The 21,954-nt window shown below is 33.3% G+C and overlaps 1 protein-coding gene across 2 annotated transcripts in view; it reads right to left on the reverse strand.

Moving 5' to 3' along the window:
• CSMD1 (CUB and Sushi multiple domains 1) overlaps positions 1 to 21,954 on the reverse strand; it is a 1,065,169-nt gene that overhangs the window by 262,576 nt on the left and 780,639 nt on the right. For both annotated transcript variants that reach the window (XM_038133051.1, XM_038133050.1), the window contains exons 11-12: positions 19,066 to 19,169; positions 11,800 to 11,912 (exon numbers count right to left, since the gene is read on the reverse strand). In XM_038133051.1, coding sequence (XP_037988979.1) covers positions 11,800 to 11,912; positions 19,066 to 19,169 — 217 coding nt within the window. The remainder of the gene's footprint in view (positions 1 to 11,799; positions 11,913 to 19,065; positions 19,170 to 21,954) is intronic.

A 21,954-nucleotide genomic window follows, 5' to 3' on the forward strand; every position in this document is an offset into this window, starting at 1 on the left:
TTTATCCCAATCCTAACTGTTCGTTACAGAAATATTACAGAAAAATAGGTTAACAACACTGCCACACTATTTCAAGATGCTTTAACCTGACATATATTATAGATGTACAGTCTTCTCGAGCACATGTACCCATATAAGCACTGCTTTTCCTCATTCTCTTAAAATAAACCCTCACCATAATCTCAAGCCTATGGCAGCTGAAAATTTTGTAAAATAAAATTAATGTTAGATGGGAAGGCCTTATTTTCCCTGAGTATCCACTTCAGTACCTTACAGTGCATGTGCCTCGACTTTAAAGACCAGAAGTGATAAGCACACTTTCATAAAACAAAATGAAAGATTAAAATAATGTGTGGATTTGCTGGAGCTTCAACTGAGTACTTTTCCAATGCCAGTTGTAGAAGCAGTAAGTGCTCAAATGGAAAATGTTACCTTTGGAAGCAACTGAATGGACCAATATTAGTATAGTGTGGAGATCCAAATAATTTTCCCTTATTTTCCCCTCTTATATTTTAGTAAAGAAGCAAGAAGGATGAAATATTGCTCCAAAAATATTTTTCTGAAGGAAAAAATAAAAAAAAGGAGAAGAGAATGCATCTTAGGCCTTACGCTCCTATATTCTGCCCTTGCAGGACAAATCCTGCCCTCTAGTGTTGGACTCAGTCCAGTATCTCTTAACTTTTTTTGGCAATGAACAATTTCTCACGATCTCAAAGTTTCTCTCTTTGATTAACTTTGAGACTTGATTGCATGGGCACTATTTCCATCTAGAGAAAAGTTCCTTTTGTTCTTATCTATATCTTGTATGTTTCAATTTTTTTTTTTCTTTTTTTTTTTTTTCCTGTGCCTCCATCCTTGCTGCCTCCTGTCCCATTGGTCTCCCAAAAGATCTGGGGTGGGATTAGGGAAGACAGACTTTCCTTCTCTTTCCAAAGATGCCAGCATGGCCAAGGCTTAACAACAGACAGTTTTGGTTTTTTTCTCCAAATAAAACACACTTTCTGAGGAACATAACCCAACACAAAACTACTCTGCAGACAGGTAAAGGAAATCTCACAGCTTAGAATTCAGTCTGGAAGCTATTCCATATAAACATACCCATATGTACATGTAAATATTTTGTAGGCATAGTACAAATTCACAAAAATAAATGAACAAACAACTAAAATTTATGTGCTTTTTTTTAGTGAGAGCAATTAAAAACTGAAATTTCACAGAGGCACATAGGGGAGTCTTTTATCTATTTGACTTTGCATGGATAGACTGGACTTAGTCCTAAAATTCCATTCAACATCTTGGTTTTCCATTTTCACATCCAGAAGAAAAAAGGAAGGAGGACAGATTGGATTATGATGGGGATTTAACAGTATTGGTTATTTTGCTGAAAAAAAGTCTCTCTGAATATTGTTTGTCTGTAGATGTTAACTGCACAAACCTAAAAACCCCAGCAAACTGCTACAAGGAAATCCTGTGACTGTTACTATATAACAAAGTTGAACTATGGCCCTCATAGAGTAACCAGGCTACAATTAAAATATGTTCATTAAAAAAACAAACAAACAAACAAAAAAAAAAAACAAAAAACAAAAATTTATTTTTAAGAAGTGTTTGACAAGTTCAGTGTTGTTTTGGTTTACTGTTAGTGAGTTTTTGGTGTTTTTTTTTTTTTTCCAAATAGCACAAGGTGGAGTGGAAATGTAAATTTTTATTTATGTTGTTCCTATCAGGTACATGTTCTGGTAAAAGCACACCCAAAGGTCTATACTGTAGAGAAGCAACAGATCAGGCATAGTCAGATTATTTTATATACTTTCAATCTTGGCAGATTAAAAAGCAATCAAATAAAAATAGGTTGCATCCACTTTTCTTGAGAGTATTGCAGATGAAATCAAAACTTTGAATTAATTGAATGAATGGAATGAGGAAAAAAAGAATTTTTTTGATGTTCAATTCTTGCTAAAATCTGTTCAAATTCTTCCTCTTTTCTCTGCATAATAATTTTACAAAAAAAAAACCAAAAAAACAAAAAAACAAAAAAAAACCAAAAAAAACACAGGATGAACCTCTAGTCATGGTTCCAAGCAGCTGATTAGATTTTGAAACAAACTTAACATGATAATATTTGGAAACACAGTCCAGCAAAGTTCAGTTGCAAGCTGAATAAGCTTGAAAAATGATACTCACCAAAACTCAGTAATCTTTTCTACGGCATGCTAATACAACAGAATAGAAAAATTAGCAGATCAAAGCTTTTTTATCATGTTCTCTATACAGGTGACTGTATACAAACATTTCACTATTTCAGAGGTCATACAGACATCAGAAAACTGAAAGTGGCAACAAATGTTAAGACCCTGGAATTATCAAAGCCAGATTGAAATGTGGTGAGTACTGCAGATCACAGGAAATATTAAAAAAATATATATCTTCTGGCTTTTTTTTTTTCAAGCATTTAAAGTCTTAGTTCTGCAAGGAAGGCTATGCAAGTGCAGACATGCTAATATTACTGTCTAGCATTGAAACAAAGCCAGGTTTATTCAGTACCTGATAGAAATGGCCCTATTTTTTTTTTTTTTCTTCTTTCAAATGATTGGAAAAACACATCAACAGGCATGCCTGGAAATATAGACTGGAAACAGTTTACTTATGTATTTTACAAGGACTCATGATTCATCTATTTTTTATATTACAACTGATACTGTTAGAGTATTTGCAAAACTGTCGCTGCTTTCTTTTACATTTACTTGTCATGATTTTGTTTTAAAATAAATAGTACTCTTCTTTCTAAAAGTTCCTTCAGTATCACACTATTCTTTGGACACTGAAAGGAAAAATAAAGAACCTTTGAAAAGACTACTAATGCCAAGCCTGCAAGTGAATTGTAAAGGAAATGCTCTTTTAAAATCTTTCCAGGAAGGATGCATAATGTCCTACTGAAGAGAGGCCTGGCCATGGCTCTGCTGGCCCAGAAAGGTCAGAGCAGAGGTGAAGGTACAAGGCAGTAGCAAACTGGTTTTCACTGACAGTCAGCACTTTGAATTCAGCTTCACCTGCAAATATATCCCACTTAATGTAGTTCATTACTCTTTGCACTTAAAAACCTTCAATCTACAACCTTTTATAAGTGATGTTCTGAGAACAACAAAACTCCATATTTCAGATGATCTATTTTCTAGTAAATGTTGTTAGTTCTTCATGATTAGAATAAAATTGAGTTTTCAGAAGTGTCCATATGCAAAGAGAGCTTGCAAGTGCACACAATGCTAAGATATTGTACCTTTTGGTAACTTAATTCAGCAATTCTCATGTATAATAAAGAGTCTGAATGGATTTTTTTAATATGCTGCCATATATGCAACAAAGAAATCAAATGCATAAAATGCACAAATGCACAATGAAATTTTTTCTTGATAATGTTTTAGATTAGGAAGTATTGTTTTTCTCAAATTTTACGGCAACATTAAAATAAGCCATTGTTTCATCTGACTAAAAACCCTCTTTATTCTAAATTGCTAATAAAATGAGAGAGCAATATAAAAGAGGCTGCTCTGAAGGATGTGCTGACTTTGCAACAAGTGGAGGTGTTAGTATGTCACATCAATTTCAGTCAAAGTGTAAAATTTATGTCTGTTTATGAGCTCAATAGATAAGTCGTGCAGTGGTTGAAACGACTTGGGAAAGATAAAAAGTACTGAAGAACTCTGAAGAACTCTTTAGTGAAATAAATGTTCTTTACAGAGGATCTCATTAATAGACAACTGCATGTCAGAATCAAAATCTTCAACTGTTGTTTAATATTTCCCACAGATCTTTCTTTAGTACCAACTACCAGTATGGTGTTTACAATAATAGTTGAGATTCAAATATTATTTTCTATTTGAAATCATGTGACTTAGTAATCAACAGTGACATTTAAGAAATTCAATAAATACTATATTGAAGGCACAAATGATGCAGAAACTGTTTAATGAGCCAAACCTGACCATCTTTTGTCTTTTCATGGTGTTAGTTACTAAACTAAACTAAACTAAACATTGCTCATACCAATGAGCATCAAAATCCTAAAAACTGTAATTTACTTTAATGAGATGATAACAGGAATCTAGCCAAGCTTAAAAAGATGGAAAAATGCATATGAACAAGAAATTTCAGATCTTTTTAAAATCTCAATAGCAGCTAAAATAAATCTACTTAATAAAATTATCATTACGTGGGTTGTGCAGAATTCCAGTACAGCATTCCTAAGACACCAGTTTTACTAAATAAATTTACACCCTATACTAGAAATTAGCAGTGATGGAGGTGATCTACAGTGGACAGTAATCAGGACTCCAAGGATTTGGATGAAATCAGTGCAGGGGAAGATTTGTATGGAGAACACTGATGTCATACACCAACACTCTGATGACAAAGCCCTGGGCAGACACCTTTGTAGCTTTGTATATCCTGGCCTGCCTATGAAGAGCACCTCTGATCCCCCTCCCTTAAACCCTAGGGGTGGCATCTTGGCCATGGAAAGACTGTACCACCAGGTCTGGCCACTCAAAGGAAACATTGGGAATCTCTCCTTCCTTGCTCTTGCTGGGCTTAACCACAACAACATGTACACAAACACACTTCTCCCTAACTAGGAAAAAAACACAACTAAGGACATTAAAGTCACATGAAAAGACATGCAAAACTCTTAGAACACACAAGACAGATGATGGACTTTGGATCTGGTTAGCATAAGAGATTATCAAATCAGGATGCCTTGGCAAGAGCAAACAGAACTTTGAGGATTAAATCAAGACTAAATTGAAGATTAAATCAAGACTTATCAAAAAAGAAAATTACATCAAGCTCTGCAAGTAAGAGATATTGTAAAATGTATAAGTTTGTTTATGTAATGATTAACCCAATCATTGTAGTAAAACATTACTAGCCTTCCTAGAATACTAAAAAAGTATATGTCGTCCACAATAAAGTCCGATTCTGACCACTTCTCAGTCTCCCTGTCTCTCTCATCATTGCCGATACAAAGCTACTCACTCAGGTGTGCCATTGTCCTCAGATCACTGCAATTTAATCCTCTCCAGTGGATTTGTATTCTTCTTTCAAAGAAGATTAATTTGTAGTTATGAAAGGTCAAAATGTCACTGAAGGAGAGCGCTTACATGGGGATTTAAGGTAGATTACTCAGCTAAATCTGTACTTTGAATTTATCGTACCTTGTTAATTTTAACATTTATGAGCATCTGCTTGCAGATGTAATAGACATTTTCAAAAAATAAAGGTAGTTCCTATTTGCAGGGTTTTTCTTCAACAGAACACCAGCTTTTATAGCCGGGTTATCTTAAAAACCAGAACATGGTTTTTATATATAATAACAGTAAGTAGAAGATTAGCAGTATTATTTTAAAAGTTTATGCAAAATTTACTGAATTAATTTTGTGGCATAAAATGTATTCTAATATACATACAAAAAAATCACAATATGAAAAGTTTTGGGTAAATTTTGAGGGGGGGTCCCTATTCAGATTCTTTGAAATTATTCTAATATGAGAAATACCCTTTATATAGCTATAAATACACATATTTATGTATTTTTTAAATGGCTACTATAAAGTTTTAACTGGAAGCAGGATTTTGTGTACAGTGTCTTAGCGTCATTTTATCTTTTCTCTTCAGCTTATAAAAAGGATATTAATTTAGTATTTTTTTACGAAGTCATGTTTTTGAAAGTATTTTTCTACTAGTCTCAAGTGGAAAGAAGAATCTTCTTCCAAACAATCATAATGAAGAGCTTACATGCTCAACTGCTCAGTTGAACATCAATACAAATAAAGGTTGTAAGTCTGACATTTTCAGCTGCTTGCAGGAACTGATATACTTCCTGACATCTCCAAGAACTCTTAATAACTTCAAATTACATAAAATGCTAGAATTATATCACTGAGTCACCAGATTTATTTTATAACACTGTTATGAACTAAAGGATAGGCTAGTGAAATAACTTAATTACTTCATATTACCATGTAAATTCAGGAATAAAATATTAATTCTACACAGTTTGTAAAACAGATGTCATTATACTTGTTATCATAAACTCTGCAAGTCAAAAGATTAAATATTTTTATCAGAATTACAGGTTCACAGGGTTGACTGGGAGAAAAATATCAAGCATAATAAAATCATAAAGCATTCACACCTAAAACTTCAAGCTGTCATGTGCTTTTATGTCAGTGTGGTGCAGCCAATAGGACCACAAGCATGGAAGCAGCCTAATGATCAGCTGGCTGCATGATCCACCTTGGATCCTGACAGCCATAAAGCACCTATATATAGATGTGGCACACCCATAAAATGAGTGGAAGAAGCTAAACTCAGGCACATATTCACCTCATCAGTCCTTTTTTTTGGTTGCAACTGCAAACTAACACCTCTGATACTGCTACAAGGCCTGCTGTCACAGTAAAATGCTGCATTAACCTGACCTGGATATGCATGGCAATGACTGTGCCTAAATTATCCACTTAACAGGTAAATGCATGCTTGAATCAATATTAAGAAGCGGCCTAAATCAAATATTCCTGTTGATTCTAAGCTGCCTAAATACTACATTAGATCACACGTGCTGGACAAATTTGGGCCTGGGTGGTCTTCACTTGTGGTCAAAACAAAATAGAAATGCAGCTCAAGAAGAAAACTAACTTTTAAAAAAAGATGTATGAATAAAAAAAAATACTTTAATTACAAATTCTTTATCTATGGTATGTAAAAAAGTCCTTGCTTTAGCCCCTGACCAGCAACTGGAAAAAAAGCATGCTTGTAAAAGTACAGGCTTAGTATACCAACATACTTTGTTGGTGTTACCAGACCATCCTGGGACTCCAAGGTGGTGGTGTGATATTGTTTTCATCACTTTGTGCATGCTATATTTATTAGTGTGTATGTCATGTTCTTCTTTATATATATGATACTTTCAGAAAAAAAAAATAGATTCATTTCATGGCAGGACTGAAAATAAGGTTAGACCTTAAAATATCTGTAATCAGTTTATTAATTCAAAGTAAATACTTTTGGTAAGCCTAAACCTATTCAACCAGAGAGGTCAAAAGATGACAGGTGCTAATTCTAATTTATATTAAAAATTCTAATTTATATTAAAATTCTAATTTATATTAAAAATTTATCCAGACTGAAGCAACTTCAACAAGGGAGATCAGCAACAACCTTCATCAAAATTACCATTCAGCATGTTTATGGTATTCTTTCAGGAGACTGCATATTAGGATTTCAGATATGTCCCTTATACAGAGAAAATACACTGAGGTCTTTCATAACTTTACTAAATACCCAGGAGAAAGGAGAAATTATAGTAGAAACATAACTAAAACTTACAGTCCATTTTTTTATAATTTCTTTACTTTTTAAACTGCTTTCTTGCTGAAACTGAAAACTCTCTTAACAACAGCCTGTGTACTGCATTTTTTTTTTCTCAAATGTTTCCTTCTCTTTTTTTTTCTTGTTGAAAATTTTGTTTTAAAGCAGCTATAAAGCAGCAGTTATAGTGCTGTATACACATTGAGAAATGTTAGTGGGTTTTACCATGAACTATCAGCGGTGAAATACATGATGTAATTTTGTTTAATTTATGAAGACCTGTGGAGTGACACCTGGTCATCTTGGCTTCAGTAAGGAAAACTGGCATTATTAATAATTGGAGAGGATTTCAGTTTAGATCCTTTGAAACACCTAGGTGTGATATTACAATGCATCTCATTCTTCAAAGACAGAACAATTTACATCTCTGGCTTTTTCACAGAAAATATGGTTTCAGAGGATTATTTTTGAAAGAGATTAAACCATTTTGTTAAGATATCTGGGTCAATAACAGAGAATCAAGGACTTGCAAATACAGTCTAAAAATTTGGGGTTTTTGAAAAAAATAATGATAGGATCATTCTTCAGCTTTTTTCCTTTTTGTTTTAGTATTTATTATTATTTATTTCATATTTATTATTTCTTCTATTTTAGCAATAATAATGTGGTTCTAACATGGTTTAGGAAGTTTATCATCGAGGTTAAGGGTAGCCTGCAGTCTTGCATTCTACCTATTAATTACATAGAGGTAATTCTTAAATTATTTTTGTCTTTATAATGCATGATATTGAGTATGACTGGCAGAAAAATATCAAGAGAACCCTTGTATTTGCTAACATGGTAGCTGTTTGTCAGTTTACTGGAGTTAAAAACCTAGCAACGGCACTTGTTTTACCATCTGGGTTTCCATCAGTCACCTTCCAGTGCACGCAGAGACACCAATACAGAGTTATTCCCCCCTGTTCAAAACTCTTTCCAGGACATATCTCTACAGGACTTATGTCTGAAATTTTTCTTGTGGCTCCAACTTTTGGAGAACTGCATTCTACAGGCCAAGAAACATCATTAATAGGGCAGACTACAAAAACTGGAATAGTGAGAATATAGAGAACCTTATATCTCTCTGTGTTAATGTGTTTTTGAAGGTGAGCCAAAGAAGAGGCAAAAGGACTTGGTAAAACTTGCCTCTCTCTTAATCCCATAGGCAAATTGGAAATAAAATTAAATTTACTATTCATACTTAAAACCTGTTATGCATATCAGTTCACTTACAAGCATCATTTCATGCTGTTTTTAGGTGGACATGCTAATAATGTAAGATAGGTGAACTGCATCATTAATATCCTTTCTTAATAATTAAAGTGAGATGAAGTTCGGTTAAAGTAAGAATTTTCTATAGTTTATGAAATTATTTAAGTAGTAACAGAAACAAAATAATAGATACAAAGTCAAGATACAGTAGGTGAGCTATAAAATATATCCCAAGAGGGTGAGAAATCATGTTTCAATCCTAAGCAAAACTCACAACGTTTTGGGAAAAAAATATTCAAATAAGGATGTCCTTTACTTTGTGGCTACAGAACATGTATAAGGCGTCAAAGACTGCAGTTTGCCTTCTTTTCAGCTAACTGCAATCACAAAGACAGTGTCCTTGAGGTTACATGTCACAATCTATTAACTTTCTCACAATTAAAATGAGATTCTATTTTCAGACAGGTTCTTTGACCGCTAAACAAGGGGAAGGAGATTTATTCAGGCACCTTGTGACAGGATAAAAGTTTCAATTTTATACTTAGCCTAAAGCAGGAAATGTATTGAGAGTGCAGATGGTTAAAAGTTTCATCAACAATAAAAGATGAGAAAATTCAAATAAAACTAATAAGATCATTGAAATGAAAGAGAAAATAAAGCTATAATTCACTTCATCTTAAAAAATTTACTATACTTTTGAACGTGTAAACATTTCACACTTTAGAATTCTGAAATTGACCTGCAAAACCAAAAAAACACAGAATAATCCACAACTGGTAGGAAAACAAGTTTGAAAGCCAAAATCCAACTGCAAAATGATAACTATATACCTCATCAAAGAGATGCTATTGCTACTGCAAAACACACATTATGTACTTCAGGTGTTTGCAGAAAGTACCCAGAAGTAAGAGGTTGAACTCCCTAAATAAAGTAACATCATTAGACAAATACAGAAATGATTAATTTACATTAGAAATACCAAAAAGAAATTATTGCAGAAAATATATATAATCTGATATATAACATTTAATTTTTTAACTTTTTCAGAGGGTTATGAGAAGGTAAAGTTCATCATTTTGGTTTGACGAAACAGTGTGAATTTCAGATACATAACTTTTGCAAACTCTCTCTCTCCGCTATATAATCTCTATTTCCACTGAATGTATTTCACAAATGGATTTTTTAAACACATGTTTTCTAAATAAACAAAGACCCTAGAAATTACTCAAGTACAGAAGATAAAATCATGACAGAAGGGACAAAAAGGGGTAAGATTAATTTATATAAAGAGTATGTGATTGTGCTCATGCAATAAAACAAATTTGAGCTGTGTAACTATACAGGCCTAATGCATGATGCAATGTCTTAAGATTCCTTTATGCCTTAGCCATAGAAGGGCTACAAGCCTGCATCTGCTTTTTCATTCACAGCTCTTGTACATCACACTTAAACAATCGGGACAGTGTTTCAAAAGCCTCTGTAATTTTCCTTGTTCTCCTATGATTCTTCTCATGGCCATGGACCTGCAAATCTCAGAAGGGTTGGTTTGGAGGATTCTCATGGGAAGTGATTGCCACCCTCATGAGAATCAAACCTTTTTTCCCCTCTTTTTTCCTTATTTTGTTGATTTCAGTTGACATTAAAAAAAAACCAAAACATGGTGCATAAAAGAAGTAGATAATAATAATTAAAATACTCAAATATTATCCAGCAGTATGTGCTCACAGAAACTTAAACTATGAATGTAAAACAGTTGATCTGCTTATCATGTTCCAATCAGTACCATAAGTGGGAATAACAAATAGTGAGCTTGAGTGAGTCCCAAAGAAATACAGTGTTAGGGAAAAGTAATGGTGGCAGTATAACCCAAATCACTGCTATCATCACCACCTGATTCAAAGGAGAGACCACTAGTAGAAAACTACTGGTGTGGAAAAGTAATATCATGTTTCCTGGCTGACCACTGGGGAAATTCCCCCTTCTTGTTCCTTTCAACATTCACAATATGTCACAGCCACAGACTCTACTACTAAACACCTGCTCAGGCAAGCCTTAATATCCTTAGTGCAATAAATGAAGAGCTTTCTAAACTTGAGGTAAACATCTCCATAAGTTTCCATTCTTTATTTTGCCTGTTTTGGTATTGAAACAGTGAGGTAACTAGAAATTAAGTGAAAGAAACACTTAGAATACTTCAGTTTACGGACAGTGTTTAAGGAACACTCCCACTCTTCTAATTCAATTACTTTCAGTTACTGAACTGTGAAAAGTCTCTCAATGTTTTGCAGCATCTTTTGTACAAAACTAATTTTGACAAGATTATTATCAAATCATTTTCATCATATGTGCCCATAAGGTACTATTGAAAATAGTATCAAGTGTTTTCCCTTATCCTTAAGGTGAACTAATTAACATGAAAATTAACAGAAAATGATACCAGATGTTAATAAGAAATAACTCTTTTTAGCTGCAGGTCTATACAACCTATTGAAAAGGGAAAAATTCAATACATGCATGCATACTAAGAGATATCAGGTATTTTCTAATACAATTAATCAACTTCAGAAGGTACTGAATTTCACACCATCAAAAAAGAAAAAACCCCAAAGATATTTATATTGCAAAGGTTCGCATTTCTTTGAGACAGAAGCAACACAAATGAGGCTAGGGTAACTTAGATCATTTATGTTAGTTAATTTTCCACAATTCTATACAACTTCCTAATTTCCACAATAATATACAATGTATCTGTTCTGTTGTTTTCATTACATACTAATTTTGACTTAGGTCTGTGAAGATTCTCTGTGAGGCATGAAAATAAGTTTTATAAGTACCACAATGAAGTCTTATAATATCAACAATATTTTTCAAATAGTATCCAACGTAATACGGATTAGCAGAATATAAAATTTAGGACCTTTCAAATATATTAGAAATGTGTAGCTTCTATTGACCTCCCAGCAAAAAGTATTAGAACAATGAATTTCATTTTTACTTGCAATGTTTTTAGTTATTTTGTAGGTATATGAAAATCCATGTCTTCAGTTGCTATTAATTGACAATAGAGACAGCATAAAAACTCTTTAGTTTGTGAAAAGACTAAATGCCTATTTGAAATTAATTTGTTGGGGTATAACAAAGTAAGTTACAACATAAGTTTAAAATGGTTAACTTAGCTCATACCTTGATAAACAGCTTTGAATCCTGGTGAGCCAATGCTGTCATCAGATTGTAAATGAAGCCACATCTGATTGCTCATGCTCACAATAAGATCAGGAACACTAGATCCAGTGAGTCTGCAGGTAGGAGAAATGGCAAAGTCATTTGTAGATGCATAAATTACAAGTACTACTACTACTACTATAACCACCACTACCACAAAACACTGGCTTTTAATCTATTCACAACCTGCTCTAATCAGTTGTTTTTCTGATAAAATGAGCTATTCCATTTGAAATAGAGCAATGCAAAGTAATAGAAAAAATATTTTGAACGACTGCATTCAGCAATGATTAAACACTTCTAATAAAGCTTTTCCTACCTAAAGTTTCCATTAATAATTAAGTTGTAAGAGATGAGAGTGAATGTATGAATTAATTTTCACCTGTTTGGATCAGTATTGGTTTTCTGCCTTGCTTTTTAAATGTGAAGAAAATTGCTTTACATGCCTTACAGCCTGTGTGTCCAGAACATACTACAATCACATCTAAATGTCCTACAATCACATCTACTCCATTCAAATAACTCACAGTGATCTCTCAAATTTCAAGGAAACTGCTATTTCTCACACAGTAATGTGTGATAACTCTGTATTGATAAGTGCAGTATACAACACATATAAGGCAAACTGGTGAATCCCATCATAAAACTTCAGCACTTGCCAGTAGTGTCACTTTTACATCTATAATTCTGATACCAAAAAATTGTGTGTCAAAAAGAATCATTAGGAAAGACTGCTTCTTAATAGTGAAAACCAAGTGCATAATCAGGTTCTAGTACCGAACAATCATTTAGATCCTGGTGATAGGTAGACAGTTATACAAAAAGCAGTGGGAAAAGTCACACATGAGAAGTGGCAATAGAATCTTACTAACTAAACCTTTATCAGATACAAACCAGAAAATTCTCTGTCTTTCTTCCAGGCCTCAGTCTTGATCATGCAAAACAAATAGGCATCAGTTAAGTAAAACTAATGATGTGCCAAACCAAGATAAGATGTTCTAGAAGCAGAATTTCTCAAGAAAAAAGTGTATGGATTATTTCACAAACACATTATTTAAATACAGTAAACCAGATGCTAATACAGTTAAAATTTAAATGCAAAGACATAATGAAAGGAGAGGCTGAGCAGAAAAGAGGTGAAAATTGAGGAAGCATGAGACAACTTATGGGAATTCTCTCTGTCTTCAATCAAGGTTATTAACAAGTGACTATATCCCATATCTATAATAATTTGGGTTATTACTCAGATATATTGAAAATAAACCACAATCCCCATATGAGAACAATGGGCTTACTCATTACTACTGAACACAGCACCTGGAACTGCTGATAAAATGGCTGAGTTTGCTCTAATATGTTCTATAAGATTTCTGGTTATGACCCCAGTAAGTATTTGATTATTGTGATACTATAGGTGCAAAAAAGGAGGGAAAACAAAAATCCATTATAGGTCAGCATATGCAAACACACAAACAGTGCATAGCTTGGATAAGTAAGGAAATCAGGAAACATTGATAAATAGCTGGGTTGTTCAGTTTGACCTGTGTAAGAATGAAAATAAAGCAGCTGCTTAGTCCAAAAACTGAGCTGTTTACTAAATTAACTGGGAGTTGTACAGCTTCAAAGTGATGCTAGGTATAGTCAGAATATTTAACATTCTCTTGCTCATAAAATGATGAATGCTGATAAAGTTGGGACATCCATTTAAGTGAATAATATAGCCAGCTTAAGAAAGGAAGATACCCCACTAGACAGGGAGTAACATAAACAAAAGTAGTTTAGGAGATGCCTGCAGAAATACATATACAGAGAAAGAAAATGTAAAAATTGCATATACATTGAAGGACAACTGGAAACTTGTGGTTTTTGTGCAAAAATTTCTCAATGGCTATTTAGATGTGTAAACCTATTGCATTACCAACGAACGACTGTTAAACTGGCTCTCTTTATACTCAGTAACCTGATTAATGTATGAGACCTACACCGATAATTTCTGAACACAGATAAGATGAACCATGAAATTATAAGTCTTTATGAGTAGGATGGAATACTTTCAATTAATATAAATGTCTCTATAGAACACACACAAAAAAATTTAAAAAAGAAAGAAAAAGGAAAAAAAAAGCAAATAAAAAGCCACAACCGAATAAGTCAAACTCATCAAATAGGCAGAGTATTCTCCCTTCAAAATACCAGTGGTCTATCCATAGATAGCAGATATGAACCAAACAAAATACAATTGCTTCCTCAGATTCACATATAGGGATATAGGAAGAGGGCCAAGACTTTTGGAATGGAAGGAAGTGGGAGAAAACATTCCCCTCCTCCCCTACCTCCCCTGCCCCCAAAATGAAAAAAAGAAGCCAAAAGCAGAAATCAATAAAATGTAGACTCATTTTTATGGTGGTTCTGGTAATTTCTGTCTGGTTTTTTTGGTGGGTTTTTTTTTTGTTTGTTTGTTTGTTTTGTTGTTGTTTTTTTTTTTTTGTTGGCTGGTTTGGTTGGGGTTTTGTTGTTGTTTCTGTTTGGTTTTATTCCTTGAGAATGCCTCCATATATAGAACCATATCCTTCAACTAGGATAGATGATAAAGCAGATCAAATGCTTAGGGAATGCAGATCTGTCTACCAACACATGCTGTTACTGACTCTGAGCTTGCCCCAGTCTGTAATCATCTCAAGATCAGATCATCTGCAAGTTCAAGAACAGAGACTTGCAGACCAGCCATTTAGGCAGTTTGGCTGGTGCTACCTTCATTTTGTGTGGATAGGAGCTTTGGTTCATCTCCACATGAAGGAAGTTAAAAATGTTGAGGCAAACGTATACTGAGCTTCTCACTACTCTGAACAGATCACAGGTCAGAAAAAGCAACTCTAATTGAAAGCAATTTTTTTGCAACAGCTTGCTCTCTGCTAAGTTATCCACAAGAAGCCAGATCCAAGCTATTGAGAATGGTCTCCAGGACCAGAAATATTGTTTTTTGCCAGTTATGAAGGGTAGGTTCTTTTCCAAGCCCCCAGTAAGTTTCCAAACTTTGCATGAATAAAAGAAAAGGATAAAGGTTTACTAAAAAGCATTTTACTACCATGGATGTTTTTACCGTGTACTGAAATAGCTGACATAATGAATTGGGTTTGAATCACTAATGTACAGTTTTTTCTTTGTTTTGAAGAAAAAACAACTAACACTTTCTGTAAAGGAAATAGTTAAAAGATTCATGCTTTAAGGGAATAATTTTAAAAATTAAGCTTTAATTTAAGTCTTGAAAGAAAAGTATAAATCATAGCATTTGGATGCAAAGCAGACCTTCTAAAGCAATGTGTTAATTTAATACAGAAGAATTTAAAAACAGAAAACAGGGCATTGAAGGAAACATCCTGACTGATAAAGATATGATGATCACTAATGAATTATTTTGAAAGAGTAGTCACTAGTTCTAGCCAATCTCTGTTAAATATAAGAAATAACTGCTTTCAGAACTTCATAACCTAAGCATATTTAGTAATCTTTAAAGTAATCTAAATCTTGGTTTACTGTTTTCCAGAGCTAAACATCTCAGGCTACATAATCCATGAAGACTACTCAGTTTTCCAAGAAGTAAAGATTACAGATGAAGAATTGTTAAAAATCATAAAATTGACATGAATATCCCCCTTTATTTAAGATATTGGTGATTAGATTTTTAGAAAAGTTTACTATAAATATTAAAATGAAATAGTTTATTAAATTAAAACCCAACAGATCCTTAATTAATATGCCAAATAGACTCTCAAAGAAATGTGTAAAATTGATTTGAATTAATTTGCTCTTCATCAAAGTGTATTGGGTTTTGTATGATCTCAGCGCTATCTTTCATTAAGTTAAAATACTTTTCCTAATTATTTTCCCAATTTTGTCCAAAAAAATAAAGTTGGTGAGTTTACACATTATTTTTTTCTCCTTTTTAAACATCAAGACCCCTTCATATTTCCCTCGAGCTGTAGTGCTGCAGCTTTGACGTTATGCAGACAATTGCTAATGGATGAGAGTTCAGACACTGTGGAAAGCTTTGGCTAGGACAGGTTATTTATGTATCATGATTCTCAACTCCCTCCATCTTCTTTCCATAAAGTATTTAAAGGTCCCCTCTTTACTGCCTTTAGGCAGTTCCAATGTTGACTGGCTTATAAACAACCTGGCATGACCAAACTCATTATAAAGTTTGAATTTGTTTGCAATATAATGTTTGTTTACAATGTTTATATTTACAGTAAAGCACCCAATAAAGAGGTAGCTACTACCTTGAGGACTTTAGCACCTGAGAACTGTAAATTTTTGCATGGGGCTGAGGCTTCTATATTGAGACATGACAATTTTCTGCTAAGCTGAAAGATTCAAATACTTAGAATTACATTTGAAATTAGAAAGATATGTATTTTAGCATATTGTGTTCAAACTAAATCAGAAAAGCTACAAAGTTTTAGAATCAAATGTACGAGATTCTACAGTGATATTCTGCATAATTTCTGCAGAAATTTGGGCATTTTTTCTGCCAACAGAATCTTGAAGAATGTAAGAAAAGCTGTATTATTTCTTTAAGATGCCCTGAGAAATTTAGAAATTAAATCTAGCCATAAAAGTCTTCACTTTAAGCTCCTTCATTCTCCTGGGATGAGTAAGAAACTGCAAGGTGCTGCTCAAAGCTCATTAAATGTAACAGATGTTATTACAACCAACTAATAAAAATTTTTGACAAGAAAATCACTCTGACATTTAGTTATGAACTTTCTTATGATAATACATCTACAAGTGGACCTAGGGTTTCATGAGAGATGTTACTTTGCATTTACAGAAGACCCTTCTGAACAGCAAGGGAAATGGCACATATCTGTGATGCTGTTTAACATATTTTGTAATGCATGATACAATCCAGTATTTAATAACTTCCAAAACACTGTCTCAATAGAAATTCAGATTCATTATTAATTATCATGAGACTACAGTTTTCTCCTTGGGCCCTCCTGTATTCCAGTGTATTTCAGTTATTATTAACTTATTTCTCAAATGATTTTCAGTGTAATGCTAATTTTGCTACCCAAAAGGCAGATAAATTTATTGGCATAGATTTCCCTTTCATCAAACATACAATTTACAGTAAAGATGGTAGGACAAAAACTGTACCATAATCCTACATAATGGGCTGTGGAGTAATAGGGATAAAACAGTTGCTATTTTAGTCAAAAAAATATACTGAAGAAATGTTTAGAAGTAAAGTGTGTCTCTAGTGAGACCATTGTACTTGTTCTAGAAATACCAGTGATGGATTTAGAAGTGGATATCTGCTACAGAATGATTTTTAAATGTTAGTAAAGTGAAAAAAAGTTATACGAGGTGATACTGTTATGGACTCCTGCTTATTAAATAGCAATTAATATGAGAAAATAATATTTTAAATTTTTACTTTTATTTTTGTTCAGTCATGGAAAATAGATGTGAACTAGGTAGTCACAGGCTAAATGGCTTCAAATGGAAAGGTAAAAAAAAGAAAATTGACTCCTAGTATTAATTTTGATGTAATTTTGGCAAGTTTTGACATATGAAATATGCACAGTGTAGAAAACAATTAACAGTTTGGGATAGCAAATTTACTATTTAAAGACTTGACTCTTCAGGAGTTTTGCAATCTTTATGAGCAAAAATGTATCCCAATTCAAAAAGAAAAAAAATGCAAACTCTTTTGTTGTAGTTACAAGTAATTAAATCAACCTCACCAGAAGGACTGTTGCATTACACAACTGGTCTGCAAAATACAAGAAAAAATAAACTTAGGTGTGGAAATCCATTCCCAGTTCATGTTTTTCTTGTTAGTATAACATGTAAGCCCGCAAAACGGGGGGTTTCTTTGTTTGCTTTCTTTTTTTTTTCTTTTTCCTTTTTCAGATACTCAGAATACAGAATTCAATTTACTCAGTAGCAGATACTTGGTATTGCAACCCAAGAAAAACAAGCATTGAGCAAATAATTCAATAATTCTTCATCATACCTTTTAAGGCAAATTAAACTAGTAGTTTTCTAATAACTTTGATATGACAGTTCAGAAATTAGCAATTAATAAATTGATGTATTCACACACCAATACATATAATGGAATTTATTGTCCTCTGATCTCTCCCTGCAAAAGCATTCTAGTTTATTGAAAATAAAATGTGTGGGTGTTAAGAGCACTGATTTGCTATAATTAAGCAAAGGAAACTAAATAGCAATTATTTATATGGATTAAAACTCTCTCAAAATATAAAACTACAATGGATTATTTTTATGAAATGTGTTCAGCACTGTCTTTATCAACCATTTTTTTATCTGTTGGATAAAGACAGTAATGTTATTATGGCATAAATGCTGCTAATTTCTCTTTTTTAGTCTTTAATAATTTATCAAATTTGTAATTTTGGTTTGTGTTTGGTGACCAGGATCCACATGATAACTTAACCTTCTAAAAGTGGCAGCCAAAATATCTTGTTAACCACAAGCTCTCATTATGGAGTAAGAAAAAATTAGCATATGCAACAAAAATAAGATTGTTAAGGTAGATGAGATTAATTAATCTGTGCAGGGTTCTATTATTTATGTTAGTCCAGATAGTACTGAAGAGCTGTATATTAAGAGTAGCTATCTAGTCTGAAATTTTCCTTCAAATTTATCTAAATTCCTACACCATCAATATATCACATTATATTATATTATATTATATTATATTATATTATATTATATTATTCCATAAAGCATGTTTAAATTTACTGAAAAGCGGACTATGTCCTTTCATTAAAACATTATACACAAATCCAACTTTGAATATTCAAATTTTTAAATCAATCAATGCCTTATTTTTTACACAAGTTCTATCTTCTGTTCACTGAAATCAGAGCCTTTTCTTTTATTCCCTTAATTGCTTGTGAATACAATTACAGTTATACAGGTAGTTGTTTTTTCAAGGAGTCTTTTTTTTTTTTCTTTTAAAAAATTCAATTTTAGGTTTTTACTCCCTAATGTTAAAGTCTATAAAGATGCTACTAATTGTTCGGAGTGAGCTTTGTAATGAACAATCTACATTGACAGTACTTGAATTTTAAGCTTACATTAATTATCAAGTTCCATACATTGAAACTGCAAATTTAAGTAGATATATCCTGGTCTGGAAGAAACATGACAGCAAATTTCCAAGGAAAATTTTTGAAGTTGTGTACTTACACATACAACACTGTTCTGGTATCACCAACTTTCCCAGCATCTCCAACAGTAAGAGTATCATAGCCTCTTTCCAGTTCAAACTCTTCAAAAGCAAGCTTTATGACCTATTAAAATAAATAACTCAGTTACTTCAAAACATTCCCACATGTTATCTAACCTGTTCCGTTCTTGAATTATTTGCCTACTATAAACCAAATAATGACACAATAATTATTTTTGAGAGATACCTAGAGAGAGCACAAGTTCAGGAACTTCTGTGTTTTCTGATACTTAGGAGCAAGTCACTGTCATAATGCTTCAGAAGTATCCCATACTAAGATACAAAGATGCCAGTCACCACTAATTGGTGATATTTGTTCATTATTGAAGTAAGAAATCTATTTTCTTTTTTTAACTGTATATATATTGTATGCATATATATTTTTAACTATATAAAATTAATATAAATTATATAAAAATTGTATAGCTAATATTGGAAGTATGGTAAAACATTCTTATCTGTTGGATTATACAATATCAAGGTAGAACATATGAATTACCAATTCATAAAAAGTTGGAGGAGGCTGGTTCACAGAAATTCAAAAGCATTAATTTCCTTGCATAAATTACTAACATTAAATTGTGATTCCACATAATGTCTAGTCATGAATTGCCAAGAAAATTACAAATGTATCTCTCACAATTCTTTGAAAAGTTATTTATGAAACTGTAATTTTTTAAGATAAAGTACGAAAATGGACTTAGTTTCTATAAAAGAACAATTCTAAGGCAAGCAATTTTAGAGTTCAATAATGGCAAGTAGTTGTAGCTGATATATGTACATATATATAAGGACATGGTACCTTTTGACAATTTGATACAAAAGGTTTCTGCAAACAACTCGACACAAAAGTGCAGACAGTCAGTGATTTTCCAAAAAAATATTCATTTTATCTTTATATTAACTTTTGGAGATATTTCTGGATAAGCTCTGAGACAACATCAGCATTTGATGCAGTTAATTTTTCTTCTGTTTTGTGGATAGAAACAACATTTGGGTCAGATTTGAGATTTTGGCACAAGCTTTATTATGTTCCTTTTTTGGAAGAAAAACATGGAAAACTTACACTTTCCATCCATTTAAATTTATTGCTATGTGATCATCAAGGCAGAATGCATCTCAATCAAATTTTAGCCCTCTAAAAAAGCATCATCCAAGCTAAGCTAGTTGTTTAAACTTTCTCAGTATTAAAAAAGAAAACCAGGCAATGTCATTTCTGTGTTGGAATTGCAAAAGTCACTAGATTCGGTGATATTTACATTGTACTCTGTTGCTTCTGTTTGTAACCCAAAGAAAAGCCTACAAGCAATAGAAAATCCATAGCCTTTCCCTCATGGACTAGGGGGGTCATCTAAAAAAAGATCAGGTTGGATCTGCCTTTCCTAAAGCCCAGCTGGCAGGGTCTCATGCCTTGGTTGTCCATTGTTACAATAATCATATGATTTTCAGGCAATATGCTTCAGATAAAACAATCCACATTTTCATCTTCTCCTGATGTACCTTCTAGTATTCCTAGATTATATCAGTGGTTAACATGTGAAATTTCATTATTAAATAAAGACTAATAAAGCCAAAATGAAGCAAAAATTATGTAGAAGCACAAAAAAAAGAGTTTTTCCTGGCAAGAAAAATAACTACAAGACTTTTATTATTTTTTATAGAAGAGGAAACCTAATAGACTATTCCATGAAAATAAATAGTAATTTATTATTTAAATAATACATTTGGTTTGACTCCAAATAGTACATTTGGTTAGACTCGCAAATTCTTTTATACAGCAATTTAAAAACAAATATGAATGTTTACCTTTTTAATACTAAAATAAGTTAGAAAAAAATGTAATTGGATATAAACCATAAATGAAAGTTTTAAGCTTCTGGCTAAACATACAGGAAATGTGACAAGAAACATTCCTTTATGAGAGATACATTGTGAAAATATATTACACACTATTAAACAAAATCTTGTTATCTTTATTTCCATGATAATTGTTATTCTATGCTAACACATAAAATCTTTTGGAAAGACCTTCAAATGATTCAGGGTTAAGAGGACTGACTTGAATTCCTTCAATCTGACTCATAAAAACTAAATTTTAACAAGTAAACAGTAAGCACCCAGTCTAATCATTGCTTTTTTCACAGTTGGTAGACAGAAAATGGTACTTTTCTGTCATAACATTTCCTGAGTTGGAAAGAAAGGATCCACAAGGATCATTGAGTACAGTTCCTGGCCCTGTACAAGACAGCCCCAAGAGTCACACCATGTGCCTGAGGCTTGGTGCTGTGACCACTTCCCTGCAGAGCCTGTTCTTGCACCCAGTCACCCTCTGGGTGAAGAACCTTTTCCTGATATCCAACCTAAACCTCCCGTGACACAGCTTTAGGCCATTCCCTCAGGTCCTTTCACTGGTGACCACACAGAAAAGATCAGGGTCTGCCCCTCCTCCTCCCCTCACAAGAAGCTGTAGCTGCAGTGAGGTCTCCCCTCAGTCTCCTCCAGGCTGAACAGACCAAGTGCCCACAGCTGCTCCTTGTATGGTTTCCCCTCAAGGCCCTTCACCATCTTTGTTGCCTTCCTTTGGATGCTCTCTCAAATTTTAATGTCCTGTTAATATTGTAGTGTCCAAAATTGTCCCCAGCACTCGAGGTAAGGCTGACCCAGGGCAGAGCAGAGCAGGACAATCCCCTCCCTTGCCTGGCTGGCGATGCTGTGCCTGGTGCCCCTCAGGACAGGGTTGGCCCTCCTGGCTGCCAGGGCACTGCTCACTTATATTCAGCTTGCTATTGGGCTGTATCAGGAATAGTGTGGCCAGCAGGAGCAGGGAGGTCATTGTTCCCCTGTACTTG

Source organism: Motacilla alba, chromosome 3 (genome assembly GCF_015832195.1).
Source record: "Motacilla alba alba isolate MOTALB_02 chromosome 3, Motacilla_alba_V1.0_pri, whole genome shotgun sequence".
Taxonomy (NCBI): domain Eukaryota; kingdom Metazoa; phylum Chordata; class Aves; order Passeriformes; family Motacillidae; genus Motacilla; species Motacilla alba.